The sequence below is a fragment of the Sinohyriopsis cumingii genome, chromosome 15 (genome assembly GCF_028554795.1).
Source record: "Sinohyriopsis cumingii isolate HCF-2022 chromosome 15, ASM2855479v2, whole genome shotgun sequence".
In the NCBI taxonomy this organism is placed as follows: Eukaryota; Metazoa; Mollusca; class Bivalvia; order Unionida; family Unionidae; genus Sinohyriopsis; species Sinohyriopsis cumingii.
The window spans coordinates 27035650-27054014 of NC_142975.1; the positions used below are offsets into that span (position 1 = coordinate 27035650).

General features: G+C 35.7%; 1 protein-coding gene across 2 annotated transcripts in view; it reads right to left on the reverse strand.

The window, feature by feature from the left end:
* LOC149781450 (DIS3-like exonuclease 2) overlaps window positions 1-18365 on the reverse strand; it is a 166553-nt gene that overhangs the window by 61921 nt on the left and 86267 nt on the right. For both annotated transcript variants that reach the window (XM_089935532.1, XM_089935533.1), the window contains exons 12-13: window positions 6561-6660; window positions 2096-2249 (exon numbers count right to left, since the gene is read on the reverse strand). In XM_089935532.1, the coding sequence (XP_089791658.1) occupies window positions 2096-2249; window positions 6561-6660 (254 nt within the window). The remainder of the gene's footprint in view (window positions 1-2095; window positions 2250-6560; window positions 6661-18365) is intronic.

Sequence of the window (18365 nt, forward strand, 5' to 3'; positions counted from 1 at the left end):
TCATTGAAGAGCCTAGAAATTTAGCTATTGTGGTATGGATGTCTCAATTGGAATAAAGTACTGAAACACTGAGATATATTCCAGTGCCTTCATGGATTGAACTGCTTGGTCCTGTATTCCCTGTATTAGTAGAGTAATCAGGATGAAGAGAAACTTAGATACTTTTGGTTCCTGTATCACATATTTAATCCAGGGCATTTAAAGGCATACATATTTGGCCATTCCAATGTGTAGGAACCAGCAGTTAGCCAGATGTTAGGGCCCAGGATTGGTGTGACAAAGGTTGGGGCTGTTGGCATTCCACTTTCTCATTAGGGTCCATCATAAGTTGATCCCATCGAGCATGTATCATATGAAAGTGAGGGATGAGAAGTCCATTCCACTGCATGAGGTCCTGCTAGCAGAAAAAATAGTCTGCCAAAACATAAGCCAGCCTAGGGTATGTCAGATGGAAACCGGGACTGTCAATGAGGACACCACATTTAGAAAATCCCAAATTAGAATACAAAGGTCCAAGTAATTGCTTCGCTTTGCCATTTGAGCTCAGTCATCACAGTGATGTTACTGGAGAGAATGAGAACAATATTTCCATGTAGGTTTGCCAGCCCCAATGACAGGCTTTAAAAAATGGTGTCCATTTCAATGGTGTGGACAAATAAATAATAACCCTGAGAGGTCAACATTCCTATGTCCGTCTGAAAAGGAGACTTGCCCCCCCCCCCCTCCAAGTCCAAATGTCTGTGCGCATCCATAAGGATTGTGATTGCCAGAGGATGTGTTTGCAGAGGTATGGCTGATACGAGTCCAAAGTGCCTTCATGATGCAACCTTGAATGGTTGCCAACAGAGGGATGGTTCAATTGTCTTATGTCAGTCCGAAAAGGCAGGATGTGCGATAATATCCAAGATGAGAATTTTACCTGTAGAAAAAGTCCCAATGATGTTCTACAGGTAAAATCAATAAAGTATCACATATATAACTATGAATTAGTGCTGGCAGATGATCTAATGAGGGTAATGAAGAGTCAATATATTTTTTAACCAGTTCACAATATGACATGTAGTAAGGTTCAAAGACAGCCTTTACAGTAAGTTCATTGCACCTGTCTTTGAACACTGGGTGGGTACAGAACTAAACCATATGATGTTTTACCTGGAAATTAGTGATAGCAGATGAGCTAATAATGCTATGAAGTGTCCAGGTATAATATAATTTTTCAATACTACCTATAGAATGGCTTGGGTGACCTATATAAGTAAAATCATTAAAGCTTGCTGCCCAGAAGCTAAGAATGCCTGGTATAGAAAGCTGACTGGTATGTAGATATTCATAGTGGAATTACACATACATGAGAGTTTTCTATAAGTACTTGAGACTTGCATGCACATAAATATAATAACTATAGTCACGACTTAATATGAAGTTGCATAGGCTACCCAAGCAAGTACATAAATGTGAGATGAAGACAAAGTCTTAGAAAATTGTAAAGCCAGAACTTTGTCAGCATAGGAATAGAAAAAGTTGGAAATATTGATAGAGTATACTTACCTCTAAAGTGAAAAACTCCTCCAACTTTAAGTGGTATATCTTTCAAGTAGATTCTGGCTTTTACGAGGTCATGATGAGAGTGTGCTTCTTAGCACAAGCAAAAGCAGTAACTGAGATATTACTGGGATCTGATGCCAATACTTGTAACAAGGGGAGATCACTCTGTCCTACCGCCTCCTAGGTGGGCAGGTAAGTTATAGTTTTTAACATTGGATGACTGGATTTGCAAGGAAGTAGTATTTCTCCTAAGGTATTATGATTAGGTAATGTAGTTAAAGAAGAACCATAGTTCATTTACTGATACTGATGCATTTGGGTATGTACTGAATGCATGCTTCATTTTCAGTTTTAACACTGAAAATACCATTCAAGCCAAGGCACGTGATAAGCCAATAAACCATACCCAAGGTCATATGTCAACCAAAACACCCACAACAGTCATGTTGCTGTGAAGACTTTTAAGTCTGGATGCTTGTTTCTTGGTTACGATTCCATCACCTCATAAATTCTTCAAAAGTCACACTCAATACCTAATTAAAATACTTGCCATCATCCAGCTGTTCCACAGATACAGCATCATCCAGATCCCTAGCTGTGCTTGGGTCGATGGTAAACACACACTGTTGACGAAAATCTCGCCTTCTTGACATCTCGTCTGCTGGTATGCTCCATGGTGACCCTTGGGGAAGACTTTCCAAAGCCTGGAACAGAAATTTTTTAATATTAGCCTTGAAACAAGAAATTTAGCTTCAGAAAACAATGCCACTTACCAGTCTGCATGTTTTTAAGCAATTATTTTATTTCATTATAAGCCTGAAGAGTATGTCACTGTGACTTACATTTGGTAAAGCAGCATAGCAGTCCTCAGGATGCAGATGTTTATCAATTTTATCACAGCACAGCATAAAATGCAGAGTTGTGGACCTCAAACCATAACTTTAAACCATCATTGGGGGTTAAACAGGTCAAGCAGGTCACAAAATTGCTAATGTTGACAGTCTGATGAAGTGTGACACAAAGCGCCATGCATGAGAGGTAATCCAATATTTGTAGAAATAAGGCAATCCAAGCCAATACATTTAATACACAATCAGGACAAAGTTTCATTTTATTTGTATAAGCAAAGTCTAAAAACTGTTAGATCAACCCTTGTATCAATAAGATGCAAAATATTTGTTCAGGTGCTGCAATACATACCTGCCAATCTCACAGACAGTGTATGGGGGAAGGTGATGAGACTCAAAAACAGTGTTTTAAGGTTCATAGATTGATCCATGTACATACCAACAAAGTGAAGTTGTACAATTGAAATTAAGTTACCTACTCATAAAATAATATAAAAACTGACTGGAAATTCAAATTGGAATGTAATAACCACAAAAAACTTAACAAATATGTTTTCTTTGAAGTATTTACTGCACTTTAAAACAAAAATTAAGATTGTCAACTGTAATCACCATACAAACGCATGTGTATAAACATAGACAAAATCTTGCATACTTTAAATTATGCCAAGTTTCAGTCAAAAAATTCATGCAATTGTGGCATACTGTCTTAAGGGATTGACCATTTAATTTTCAGAGAGAGGAGGTCACGTGATTTTCTTTCAAACCAGGATATTTATTTTTATTTCACCTCAAGATATAATTTACTCTTGTAATGCATATAATTGTTTTCTTTTTTCAACAAATCAAAACAAACATAGTGTTTGCATATTTTTTCTAAAAATATTAAAGGCTCTTACCCCCCCCCCAACACACCCTACCACCCCCACACCAACAACTGATCAATCCCTAACCACATATAGTCTTCACTGCTCTCAAAAGATCAGTAGTGGGTTTGAACATGATGTGTCATCACAATACATTTATGCACTAATCAGAAGCTGGATGGTACTATTGTTCTCAGCAATAGAAAATTTTCTTTCCATATCTGCACTGCTGAGAGGGAGTGTCAAACATGCAAAGGCCACACTATTTTGCATGTTTAAACATAATAGTTACTTTTGGGATTGAGCTGTGCATTTGTGCATTCATTCTTTAGATGCTGGGTGGTTTTACTATGGCAGTGTTTGTGGCATGTAAAGGATATTATGCTATGACTTCCTGAAGTTCTTACCAAAATTCAAAATTTGTCAACCACGAGTTCTAAATTTAGTTTTGCTGGCTTGTGCTCTCTCACAGCTATGTTTAACACAATATATATTGTCAGTCCATTAAGTTGTCTTTGCAATAGCTGACTCTTAATTCTCTGACCACCTAACCTTTCAAACATTTCTATGGGAATCAACAAACTGCTGTAAGGTGATATTTTCCATGAGCATTAAGTACAACTGTTTATTGTTCATGAGCATATATCTTGGTGCAAAGAAAGGTCTCTCTCTCTCTCCAATCTCATAAAATTAGGAAAAATACACGTTTTTCAAAGCACAACCATCAATGGAGTTTAGAAGTAAAACATTATGTTTCTTGTGTGACGTATTCTGGCAGTAACAATGCATGAAAACAATTGTTGTTGTTGTTGTGGGGTTTAACGCCATTTTTCAGCACACGATAGGCTATGCATGGTGGCCAGTATTAATGGTGGAGGAAGAACCCGGGAAAACCCCAGGAAGAACCACCGACCCATGAGAAGCTGCTGGCAAGCTTTCTCACATATCCACATTGGCCGAATTCTAGACTAGAAACCATGCAGACAGAGTTGAGATGGCAGTGGTCCATAATGGAAAGCGCTTTAGACCACGACCCCCTGAAAACATTTGTGGCTAAGTAAAATAAAAATTTGTTTTGTTAAAGACGTTTTTCTCCATTTATTCATTTTCACCTCAGAAAACTGGCTCTGGGGTAGAATTCTCCTGCAGCAAAAGTTCATTTTAAGGATCCTTCCCAAGGTGGTTGTTGTTGTGGGGTTTAACGCCATTTTTCAGCACACGATAGACTATACATGGCGGCCTGTATTAATGGTGGAGGAAGAACCCGGGAAAACCCCAGAAAGAACCACTGACCCATGAGAAGCTACTGGCAGGCTTTCTCACATAGCCACATTGGCTGAATCTGAGACTCGAACCCACGCAGAAAGAGGTGAGATGGTAGTGATCCGTAACGGAGAGTGCTTTAGACCACTCTGCCACTCGGGGCCCCCCTTCCCAAGGTAAAGATGTCACTGAATGCAATTTTTCCCTAAGTACTTCAGATAAGATTCACACATACACACACATGCACATGCAAACACATATACAAACACACCATACTACAAGCAAATTTAGATGTTAAGATATTTTGTTGCTGTTGTTGTAGGGTTTAATGCCATTTTTCAGCACATGATAGGCTATACATGGTGGTCAGTATTAATGGTGGAGGAAAAACCCGGGAAATCCCCGGAAAGAACCACCGACCCTTGAGAAGCTACTGGCAAGCTTTCTCACATACCCACATTGGCCGAATCTGAGACTCGAACCCACGCAGACAGAAGTGTGATGGCAGTGATCCTTAACGGAGAGCGCTTTAGACCACTTGGACACTCGGGACCCCAAGATATTTTGCAATGTACATGGAAAGAAATTAGTGTCAAAAGTACCATTAGTCAAAGTATTTCTATGTGTTGATATACTTTGAATGAAACTTTATAATCTTGCAGTATGTACAAATTTCTGTTTTTCACTGAATACTAATTGGTAAACAGTAACTATTTAACTCCAGTGATAGAGGCAAATGGAAATGCAAGTTATTATTTGGTTATATAACTTAACTGAAGCATTTATTTAGTGAAAATACCATTAAATGATAAAGTAATTTGTGAAAACAACAATAAATAATGAAGTAATTTGTGAAAATACCATTAAATGATAAAAGTAATTTGTGAAAACACCATTAAATGAAGTAATGTGTGAAAACACCATTAAATGAAGTAATCTGTGAAAACACCATTAAATAATGAAGTAATTTGTGTAAATACCATTAAATGATGAAGTAATTTGTGAAAACACCATTAAATGATAAAAGTAATTTGTGAAAACACCATTAAATGAAGTAATGTGTGAAAACACCATTAAATAATGAAGTAATTTGTGAAAATACCATTAAATGATGAAGTAATTTGTGAAAATACCATTAAATGATGAAGTAATTTGTGAAAATATCATTAAATGATGAAGTAATTTGTGAAAAATATCATTAAATGATGAAATAATTTGTGAAAATACCATTAAATGATGAAGCAATTTGTGAAAACACCATTAAATGATGAAGTAATTTGTGAAAATACCATTAAATGATGAAATAATTTGTGAAAATATCATTAAATCAAGTAATTTGTGAAATATATCATTAAATGATGAAATAATTTGTGAAAATACCATTAAATGATGAAGTAATTTGTGAAAATACCATTAAATGATGAAGTAATTTGCAAAAATACCATTTAATAATGAAGTAATTTGCGAAAATACCATTATATGATGAAGTAATTTGTTGTTGTTGTTGTTATTGTTGTGGGGTTTAACGCCATTTTTCAGCACACGATAGGCTATACATGGCGGCCAGTATTAATGGTGGAGGAAGAACCCAGGAAAACCCCGGAAAGAACCACCGACCCACGAGAAGCTACTGGCAAGCTTTCTCACATACCCACATTGGCTGAATCTTAGACTCGAACCGCCGCAGACAGAATGAAGTAATTTGTGAAAATACCATTAAATGATGAAGACATGGAGGAGAAGATAAAAATCTTTCTCAGTTTGATGCTAATTCTTGTCTTCATGTCACCCTGCACTGTCTGACTTTATGTCACTTTGCATTGTCTAACTTTCAATTCAATGTGATTTTTAATCTTCTGCTTGATAGAACTCAAAGACCAATATTAGTTTACATGGCCACTCATTCAGTGAAGAAAATATTTCCACAGCTGCCCAGCTTTCCTCTATCGATCTCAGAGATCTTGGTCAACTTCTGCATTTGACTTTAAGTCCTCCAAAATGTGTCCAACATATCAACCATTCAATTTAACAAACTAACCTCTTCTGAAAATTCACTGTAGTCCACGCCATTCTCTATCAGTATCCCTTCTGTCTCGGGCTCTATTTCACCAGCCTCGCCAAGACTTCTTGCTAAACGCCTAAAAAAAATTGAAAAATTCATAATTTTTTTCTGACTAGCCTGCAACAAGATCACTCATGTAGACTAACGACAAACAATTTTCTGCCCTTCTTGTACTTTGTAAAGTTGCATAATAATCCAGTCCATACATGTAAACAAGACGTGATTCTTTTTCTGAAAGTCTATTATGAAAAAAAATCTAGAACCTTTACAAAAAAACATTACAATTAAAAATTTGTATAATGAATCTAAGCCCCGATCCCGTCTGTAGGCGTGATCCGGTTTCTGCATTCAATGGCCGATCCCGCCTGTAGTCGTGATTTTTTTACTGCATTCAATGGCCGATCCCGTCTCCAAGCGTGATGAATGTGTGTTAGATTCAACGTCTCTGATTGGTTAGAAATGGGTTTATTCCAAGAACTAACAACTATTAAACCAATCAGAAATGATTTTACTTTCATTTGCGGAAATTTGAATTGTTCAGAAGCTAAGGGCTCCTGTTTTGAAAGCGGTTTAACTACACGTGTTCTGGTCATGAAAAATCGTAAATGATGGCGGACGTAAGAGTGATTTTTGATGAGAGCAAAAATGAGGAGTTTCTCGGGTTTGATCTTGAAAATACTGAGCAAGCTGAGGAAAGATATGTTCGGCAGTTGGATATTTGTGAGATTTCGATTCGGACATAGAAGTTTCTGAGATTGAATCGTCCGAAGATGAGGATGCTGACAGCGATGATGATCGAGTTCTTGCGGATAAACGTTGCCCATAATTTTGTAAATTCTGTATAAATACGTCGTGAAAGACTTGGACAAATAGGGGAAAAAAATACATCACTGTGTAGACAAATTCATTTGCAATAAATGGTGAAACTTTCTTGGATTTTAATTGGATATAAGCAGAGAAATTAAGGTAAGAGTGAATGCATGTGCACGATGTTTACAAAATTTTTCAAACAGGTAAAAACTCTGGGGCACACGCAGCTAGACACAGCTTAGCGCTGCTGGGGCATAGCAGCAGTGATACTGATAACGGGTCTGGGGCTGAATGAGTTAAGATACTAAAAGTTACTTGGCTATATCAACAATTTGCGATAATTCTTTCATAATCTATATATAATGCAAATGCTTATCGTAAGATAACTTTAATGGTATAATGGTAATCTGACATTAAAGCCAAATTATGTATGGGACACAAAATCTTGTTAGATGCAAATTCACACCAAGTTTCATGGAAATATCTCAGGTGGTTCTAGAGATATGAACTGGACAAGAGTGTGAAATTTGCAATAGAAATGGGGATAACTAATTCAATTCTGTAGAGAACACAGTAACAAGTAACAACAAACTCACTTTCAATAGACTAATATATTTTCTTTTACAAACAATACCAGTACATGTATCTGTAGCAATATCTCTGCAGGTATAGCTTTCTTTGGTTTATCCTACCAAACAAACAAATAAAAATTGAAAAATTACTATTTCCTGTAACTTTTATTAATTGGTGCTAAATTAAAATGATGTCACAATGAAGCCTGCAAATATAATTAGGTTATCTATTTATAACCTTGATAAAACAATTAGGTTATCTATTTATAACCTTCATAAAGTAATTAAAGCTATACGTTAATAGTTTCTGTGCTGTAATCATAAAACATATTGGGACAAACATATGGACAAACAATGGTATAGACTGGTTGTACACAATCCTGAATGACTTCCTTAAGCAGGAAAAGTTATCAGATGATATGAAAGAAGAGTGAGATGGTGACTATCTACAAGCAAAAAGAAGATGCACTTGAATGTGGATACTACAGAGGGATGAAACTTTTGGAAATTGTGTTGAAGGGGTATGAAAGTGTGCTTGAAAGACTATCAGAGGATGGGTAAACATTCATGACAATCAATTTGGCTTCATGCCCGACAGGGGCACAGCTGATACAATTTTCATTCTCAGGCAGGTTCAAGAAAATATTCCAGAACAGGACAAGAAGAGATACTGGACTCATGGATATGGAAAAGGCTTTTGATCGAGTGCCAAGAGCATTTGTGTACTGGAGTTTAAGATAAAAGGGCACGAGAGAAAGATTATATGAGTCATTAAATCCCTGTATGAAGGAGCAAGAATGATGGTGAGAAGCAGTGTGAGATGTACAGTGGGATTTGAAATCCAAGTTAGTGTTCATCAAGGCTCTTGCCTCAGTCCATTACTGTTCATAAATGCAATGACTGACACCAGTGAAATTGCCAGGAAAGAAGTACCATGGGACATGCTGTACACTGATGATCTGATTGTGGCAAAAAGATTCTGTAAAAAACGTTCAGACAAGGTTCATCAGATGACTAAGTGCCTTAGAAAGTAAAGGCCTTAAAATCAGTGATAGCAAAACAGAAACCATCATATGATCAAAAATTGAGGAACCATTGGTAATCACTGACAGCAAAGGAAATGTGTTGAAGTGGAGTCTTTCAAGTGTCTGGGATCAGTGGTAAAAGTTAAGGAGGATGCAAGGAAGATGTCAAGCAGAGGATCAAGGAGGCCTCGCAAAAGTGGAAAGACTTATCAGGAAAGATACCCACTAGGCCACCAGAGCGGTCAAACACTTTTTACTAAAAAAAATTCAGCTGTAAAAATAATTATTGGTAAAAAAATACTATTTCTTCAGGACAAAACTTGCCAAAATTTAATAAGAAAAAATTCCCAATACAAAAATCTGGAAGACAGTGCATAATTACAAACATTTTAAGATTAATGGTGAATGAAAAATTAATGGGAAAGATTTTTTTATACTTTGTACAAACAAGACGATACTTTTTGGCCAGAAAATCTTAGGTTTGTCTTATACTCCGAATCAACTTATATGTGGATTATGTCATCCAAATCACTTATCATATTTTTCTTATGGAAAATAGTTGTCCAAGAGTATGAAAAATAATGTGTAAAAAATATTCCATTTTGGGGAAGAGATCAAGTGTGAAAAAATATCAGTGTTAAAATTAACACAGATCCAATGTAATTGCACTAAGCAGCATGTGCCAGTAATGTACATTGTTTGCAATAAATGTTGTTTAAATTTGATTACATATATGTGCATTAGAATTTACAAGTCAGAAGATGAATAACCATGACAAAGACATTTTCCATCACAATTTTCTTCTTGCACCTAATGATCAAATAAAATAGGCCGGCAAATATGGTAAGACCCAACTGTCTGACTAAGTGTGATGCATTAATACTGGTATTTTAATTCTAAATGAACTCTATGATATATATACAGAGGCTATATTTTGTTTCATAAATATAACAAATGTAATACTGTCAACTTTGTACTAAGTGACCAGTTACAGCTTATAAAAATGAATAAAGGTGACTCCTTACACCTGTTTATCTAATCTTACCATATATCCACTTTTACTGACCTATCCATGCATAAGTTAAAGACACATAGTAAACGTTCAAAAATGAAATGCTGTTTAGGCAGAAGCTTCATGGTCTCCATTTCCTAACATTTTTAACCAACCACAAACAACTTTTTTATTTGGCTCCTCTCAAGAATCAAGTGATCTAGCAACAGACCTTTGGAAAACTAATCTGACATATTCATACATGCCAACCCCCGGCGAGGAAAAAGTGTAATCTAAGTGGACAAAAAGAGTAATCCGAGCAGAATAAGAGTAATCCACATATAACATGATAAAAATTCAATGAGGATATGTACAAAATGAGTTATTTATCCATCTGGACTTTTAACATCGATTACTGCTTCAAGTTTTCATATATAACGCTTTAAGCTTTAAAAAGCAACAGACTCTCATATTGGTTTTCGAAACACTTTGGACCAGTTGAGACTATGAACATTTTGCACACCAGTATAGCACTAAGTGCTGGGTTACAGAGCCTGGATCTGAATTCAGTTTTTTATTTGTTAACAATACTGAACAATCTCTCACAGTCAGCATTAGGAATGGTAAAGAACCAATATTCCTTTCATAACTTGACAAAGAGGAAATTTATATCTTCCAGTTATTGGGTCTTTTAGTTGGGAAATAAGATGAAAAAATCAATTCTGTCCGCATGAAGTACATTGTCATGTAGAGTGCCAGTTTGATACTTCAGAAGTTCTCCTAACTTATCAGCAGCCTTTCCTGCAGCATGGTACATCATATGACAGAGACAAACTGATAAGTACAATGATGGAGCCATTTTTCAAAATATAGAATGAAACTCCTTTATGAATTCCATTCATCATTGATGCAGTATCAGCTGAAAACACCATCCAGTTCTGCCAACTTATGTTTATTCAAAGCATTATCAAGCAATTAAAAAAAAAAGTTTTCTCCAGTGGAATCAATCAACTGTTAATTCTGGTAGTGAAAGAACACTCTGACTTTGCCCTGTTCTTGTCAAAGTCTCTTACACAGACTGGGTACAACTTTTTGTCATAATCACTACTCCTGTCTGTTGCAAAACTAAATGGCCCAATTTTCATGGCTTCTGCAATTTTAAGTGAAGTATCTTCTGCTAAACACCTAACAATATTAGATGATTTTGTTCTTGTACATTTATATTTTCTGCAATTTTGGAATCAGGAAACATCCGTTTGAACGAAGGACCAAATTGTAGTCTTCTACCGCTAGGGGTAGTCCATGTTCTATTAAGAACTCGGCAGATAACGCCTCTGCATTTATAAAATATGTGTCCACGATTAAGTTCTGCTGTAAAAAAGAAGTTACCTTAGTACTGGAGTTATAAAAAGGAGCTAATTCAAGGTTTCTTTGTTTTACCACCAATGACCAATATTAAAATCCTTTCCAAGTAGCCTGCAAGGGGTTGAAGCTGCCCTAGAATGGAACGCTGTATTGTGTAATTCACGTATTCATCACTAAATTGTTTTTTTTTTTCTTTTGCTAATCCATCTGTGAAATTGTTTGAAAAATATTTTTTCTCTAACACACACATCGACTAGAATAAATCTGACTTGACTTTTAGCGGCAAATATCTACAGACTGGTTCTGTACCAGATATAAATTAGAACAAAGAATCAGCGAGCAAATATTAAAAGTTAGAAAAGCAGTCTGTTCTCTCCTAAGTCATACAGCTGCTATAAATAGAAACAGAGGTCAAAAGTAGAAACCAGCATGTTTCTTGGAAATAGGGCAACTGTTATAAATAGAACATAATACCGTTAGGAAAGTGCATGCAAGTCTTCGGAAAAGCGTACCCTTATGTCCTAGTTACATAGAAGCCATCTTTTCGAGAATATGGTCTGTGAGATTAATGGGATATTAATAAAAATGAGAAAACAAAGTATTAATTTTTATGGAGGGGGATCTATCGAAAACGCATAATCTGAATACAGTTATGTGTAAGGCATAATTTAGTGGGGAAAAAAAGCGATATGATTACGCCAAAAGTGTAATGGTTGGCATGTATGCATATTGCTAGTAAATCTTACAGTCTTCCGGTGAATATGGAATGAACATCCATTCAGGATAATTACTAAACAAAATTTCAATTGTTCATTGTGGCAGTCATTGTGGTACTATTTTTACTGTGGACCAACTAGGTTTCATGAGAAATATTTGGTGAAAACCGTATGTTGATAAGACTATGAATTATGCAGGAGCAATTATAACAAGATTTTCAAGATGGTTGCCATGGTGGCCATACATGCAATCAATTCAGCATTATTTTCATTCAGGACCAACAAGATACCATGAAAAATCTTCTGGTGAAAATTTCCATGTCAATTTGAATTTCCATTTAGGAGGATTAAGGTAATGAAATTTCCATGTCAATATGAATTTCCATTTAGGAGGATTACGGTGGTGAAAATGTCCATGTCAATATATATTTCCATTTAGGAGGATTAAAGTGGTGAAAATTTCCATGTCAATATGAATTTCCATTTAGGAGGATTAAGGACAAGATTTTCATAATGGCTACCATAGTGGTTGAGGGCAGATTTACACTATTTTTAATCAGCATATCCTACATATCATAATTTGTTTTCTGGTGAAACTCTGTGTTGATTTATTTTTCTATTCAGGAGAAGCAGCAATAACAATGTTTTCAAGATGACTGCCATGGTGGTTATAGTGGATGTCAGATTAGCACTATTTTCAGTTAGGATGATCTCAACATCATAAGATGGTGTTTAATGAAAAGTCAACGCTGATATAACCATCCATTCAGGAGAAATAGCTATAACAAGATTTTCAAGATGGCTCCTGTAGTGACAATGATGGACACCTGAGCAGCATCATATTCATTTATGACCAATTAGATCTTTGGATGAATATGTGTGTAAAGTTTAGTATGGATCCTTCTAGCAGTTTAGAAGTAGCAATAATGACTTGTGTTAATGGATGGAGGGACATCTGACAAAGGATAACAGGCCACCCATAAGCTTTTCTGGTCTCAATCAGCTGGCAAAAATAATATAAAAATATTGCTAATAAAAAACTAAGTACTTTATAGTCTGAAAATCCTATAGATTATGGGAAATTGATTAGAAAAACATTGAAAGTGATATGGAAATCTCTTTAGAAACCTGACATAACTATTTTCAACCTTTTCTTTTGTCAAGAAACACTACTGCATCCACATTCTAAGAAAATAGTAATAGTAATGTACAGCAATTTAACATAAAATGTCAATCAAATACAATCCTTATAAAAATCATCCCAGATTAGATAAATACTCCCATAGATAAACTATAACTGGTTTGACACCAATATTAGATTTTATGGTTTTGCTAACTTCATGTTTCAGTGTCATGTATTATATATTTATATAGGTAATTTATCAAATTAATGAATTTCCCTGTGATTTTATGCTTTATCTTATTGTCTACCAGACTGAATCAAATGCTTTCTGAAAATCCATAACGCATGAGAAGATATAATCTAGAACTAGTCTTTTAGTGAAAACCCCATGCTGATATGATCACATATTTAGAAGGAGCAGCAATAACAAGATGGCAGCCAGGGTGACCATACTGGAGGTCTGAATAGCACTGATTACATTTAGAACCAAAAAGACAACATAAAAAGTCTTCTGGTGAAAACCTCTTGTTGATATGATTTTCCATTAAGGAGGAGTAGAATTAAAATATTTTCAAAATGGCAGATCAGCACCATTTTCAATTAGGACATTTTAGATGTCATAGGAAGTCTTTTGGTTAAAACACCCTGTTCATTGGACATTTTAGATACCATAGGAAGTCTTTGGTGAAAACACCATGTTCAATGGACATTTCATATATCACAGGAAGTCTTTTGGTTCATTGGACCATCTTTTCAAGAGTAGCAGCAATACTAAAAGTTTAAAAATGGCTGCTGTAGTGGCCATTTCTTATGTCCATGCAGTATTAATTTCATATATGGGCAATCAGACCTTGTGTGTAAAGTTTCATGGCAATCCTCTAAATAGTTTTGATGGAGCAGCAATAACAAACTTGTGTCAGACAATAGACAACTGGTCATCCATTATGTATGTGCATTGGTCTTTTCATGACCAATAAGAATACACACGGTTATAGAGTGGGATCTCAATGGTTTTCAAACTATGGCCCAGATGCCAATGTCAGTTGCATTTATAAATCCATCTTTTCATGCCCATTAAGTGTAAATATGATTGTACGGTAGGGATCTCAACAGTTTCCTATTACATCCATTGGGCTAAGCTTCTCAGGATGAAATCAACTCCAGATTCAAGATCATTTGCATGAATAAATTTCCCTTTAGATGTTCACTGAGTATTATATATGGCTATGAGGAGGGGATCTCAACAGTTTCCAAGTTATTACCTAGGGTATATGTCCCTGATGTAGGGATGGACTCCCAGGGTCAATATTAGCTGCATATGTACAATAGGCATTTTGATGCCCCAAAACTAAGTAATTAAAGAGTTATAGGGTTGGAATCACAATTATAGTGTATGTTATGATCCCGGACCAAGTTCTTGGTTGTTGGGAAGACTCTGTGGCAATCTTCAATGTGTCAACTTTTGGATCACTGATCACACGTGCCAATTTGTCGTACATGTGCAATAAACAACTCTGGGGACATTTGCAATTTATGCAAAATTACCTCTGGCCCAAACCCCCCATGGCAATATCAAAATTCAAAAAGGCTTGGTTGGATTTTGTTTTCATGGGTTTAATGCCATTTTTCAGCATATGATAAGCTACATATGGTGGCCAGTATATCTTGTGGAGGAAAACCCACCAACCTAAGGAAAGCTAAAGCTACTAGCAAGCTTTCTTATACCCATGTCTGGCCAAGCTGACACCCCAAATGACACAGATCTGATGTCAGATGTTCATTAATCTTTAAAGGCAAGTGCCTTAGTCCACCCAGCCACCCAGAGACCACCCCCAAGGATTGATGTTGGCACAATCTACACTAATAGGACTGTAACTGCCCTATTTGCATGTCTTGCTTTAACGGTGTGGGAGGAGTTCAAGGAATTCCCTTTTAGTCTCACATACATATATTTTGTGCAGGAGAGTAAATAGATGACATGCGTTTGGTAGTGTAAAATGGAATTCTAAATGAGAACGAAAGAGCACTTAGGGATATCCATAATCATACAGATTCCCTGGTGTCTAAGCATTTCAATTTATCTGACGACAACATAGATTGTGTTAAATATCTGATAATACAATTTATTAAATCTGATCCAGAGCTCTCCAGTAGCACTATTTTTAGATAGAGAACTTTACTGGATATACCAATTGTATACTCTACAGAAAGTAGGGATTAACATCTTGGTCTAAATGGGAATTCTGTCATTTTTAACTCAATTTATTATTATTTTCCCTCTCATGCGAGCTATGATGTTTCTGTTCCATAGTCATCATGCTGGAATATTCTACTCATCTGAAAATCACTAACCTCAAAATAATGCCCCAGCTTTGGATTATGTCACAAATTACAATGCAATCACAATGTTGCGCTACCGCTTCACAGCAAAATGAACTACCAATGTGTGTACTACAATGCCAATTTAAATATCGCCAATCTTTAGCTAGACATGTCAACATCACACATATCGGCATCATAGTGACTTGCAGTAGCTGTAAAAAAATGTTTAAAACAAAAGAAAATCGATCTCATCATGTACCGAAAAGCTCTTTGTCTAACTCCACAAAAATCCAAAAGGTAACATCCAGAAAAGTCAGATTAATTAATGAACATTGCTTGTTGATACTGACAGGAGTATATACCCCTGCATTGTCTAGAGGAACAGTATGTTTCCAAGGACCCCTTGGGCCAATCAACAGACTGGACTATACTGACAAATGAACTAAATAAACTACTGAATACAGATTTGTTGTCAAATGGAGCTTGAAATTAATTCTTCAAACTGGGTGGTAGCTGAAGACATCTTTAACTCCAACAATCGTCTGGAGCACACATCAGTTACAGAACAAGAAAGTAAACCTAGTGGAACCATGTTAGAGTTGGATGAAATCATACACCAACAGTATGTAAACCTCTTTGATAACCTCAAGATTCCACACGGACTTTAAATCAATAACCAATTCAACACTCCAGCGGACTTCACTTCTACTGATGATTTATACAATAGCATGGCAGTTCTGTGTTTTGCTTTGCAGAAATTAACTTTGTGGCATTATAAAGAGAACAAAGTTTATGTAGATCAAAATAAATATTCTTAGAGTTTGCAAGTCATTTCTTTTTTTTTCTTTTTATATCCCTCTTTAAATCATATATCTTAATGTATCCAAACAATTGGCTACAATACAATGGTTTGTTTCGGAACTTGGATATTACAATTATAAGGCATGACAATACCAGTCACATGACCTTACAAGTAGCTATACCAGGTGCACTGGTGTCACCAGCAACAAAAGAGTATATAAACTGTACGCTGACATAATACAGTGAACAGTTGAACAAACGAATCAACCCATATTATTCCCTTTGATGAGTTACAATAGTAACAAAACTAGTCAGGGATGGGGGGTGACTAGGACACCCCAGCAGATGGGAGGGTTCACCTCCACATCCAAACAGTCATTATCTTGCCAAAGTGAGAAACATTGATCCCAGTGACTTATTGGTTATTGTAATGACCCAAATATATCCTCTCATAAAAAAAGCATTAGACTTAATCTTGTCCGAGTAAGTCACATAAATGTAAAACAAAACCAATCACTAAACTGAGAAATGTAGGTCAAAGTGACTTACTGAATTTCATGTAATTGTTTTGTACATGAAAACATCAATAATTTTTTCATAGTATAAAAATGTATGAAAACAATAATTTTCATTTTGGGGATGAGATTGTGTACAAAAAAAAATAAAAGACCAGGCACAGAGATGGATCCCAAAATATTTACATGATTTTCAGTATTAAACTCACATGCATAATATAACTAGTACAATATGTTGTTTAGAGATGCTTATATGTGTAACAATTCCAAATGATACAAACGAGAACCATCAGTACCTGGTGCAACAAGTCTTAAAATGAATGAGAAAAGTTTGCCATATAGAAGAATGTTTTAGAATAATATAAGTAATAAGAATCGTTTCACTTTCAATAAATATGAAAAGAAAAGAAAATGTGAACGTCTTTCTCTTGAACATCTATGTATACACTGTAGTACACAACACATCACTCATAACACAGATGCACATTACCATATATACTCACAGCAGCAGGGAGGGCGAATCGGACAAGTTTTTTTCATGAAAAAACCATTCTATCAATAATTTTACAAAAATAACTCTTATTTTGGAAAACAAACCCTTATTTTAGTAAATATGACAATAAAGGTGTCTATTTACTAAAATAAAAGGTTTTATCATGTAAATCTAATCTTGGAAACGTTATTGCGGTAATGATTTCATGTCGAAACCATCGTGGATTTGCGCCCTCCCTGTTGCTCCCGGGGGGAATATTTTTTAACTAAAAAGTTTATCAGTGGAATTAAAAATTCAGGTTAACAATAATGGCAAATATCGGAGAAGCACTTACTACTAGACTAGCTCGAGAGCGACTAGAAGCAATAAAAAAAATTCTTTCTGTACGAGATTCTGTTAGAGAAAAATTGCAGGTAAGACAGCAAGTAAAAGAAGATTTCGCAGAGGCCACGGAAGAATTATTTAAACCAGTAACTGCAGCCGCTCAAGCGGTTACAACGGCTATCGCAGGAAAACCTGATCCTGATCAACCACAAAAAAGTTTACTTCAGGCGATAGAAGAACTTCAAAAACCAGAAGCAATCAAAGGAACATTTATAGATAAATTTACCGAAAGAGGTATCGAAGAAATAAAGTCTATTCCGTTGAGTACCAAGGAAGATTTAATACAGCTTCCTGTTTGGATTGTTGAAAATTTTTATCGCAAGCGTGACTTTTTAAAACCGGGAGCTGACAAGGGAATATCTCAAAAAGAGTGGACTGATTATGTGTATAAAATACGACGAGATATTTCATTGATATCCGGTAAAGATATGGATCACAATGTTGTAAAAGCTGGTGTTTTCACGTATAAAAAACAATTAGAAGATGAGAAGAAAAAAGAAAAACAACAGCGATCACAAGAGCGAAAGAGAGTTACAAAACAAAAAGGACAATCGCCACCTGAACAATTTATGTTACAGGATGAAGAATATAGACTTCCTCCTCCGTTGCAACAGCAACAGCAGGAATCCAAGTGAAAAGGAAGACCTAAAAAAGAGAAACCAGC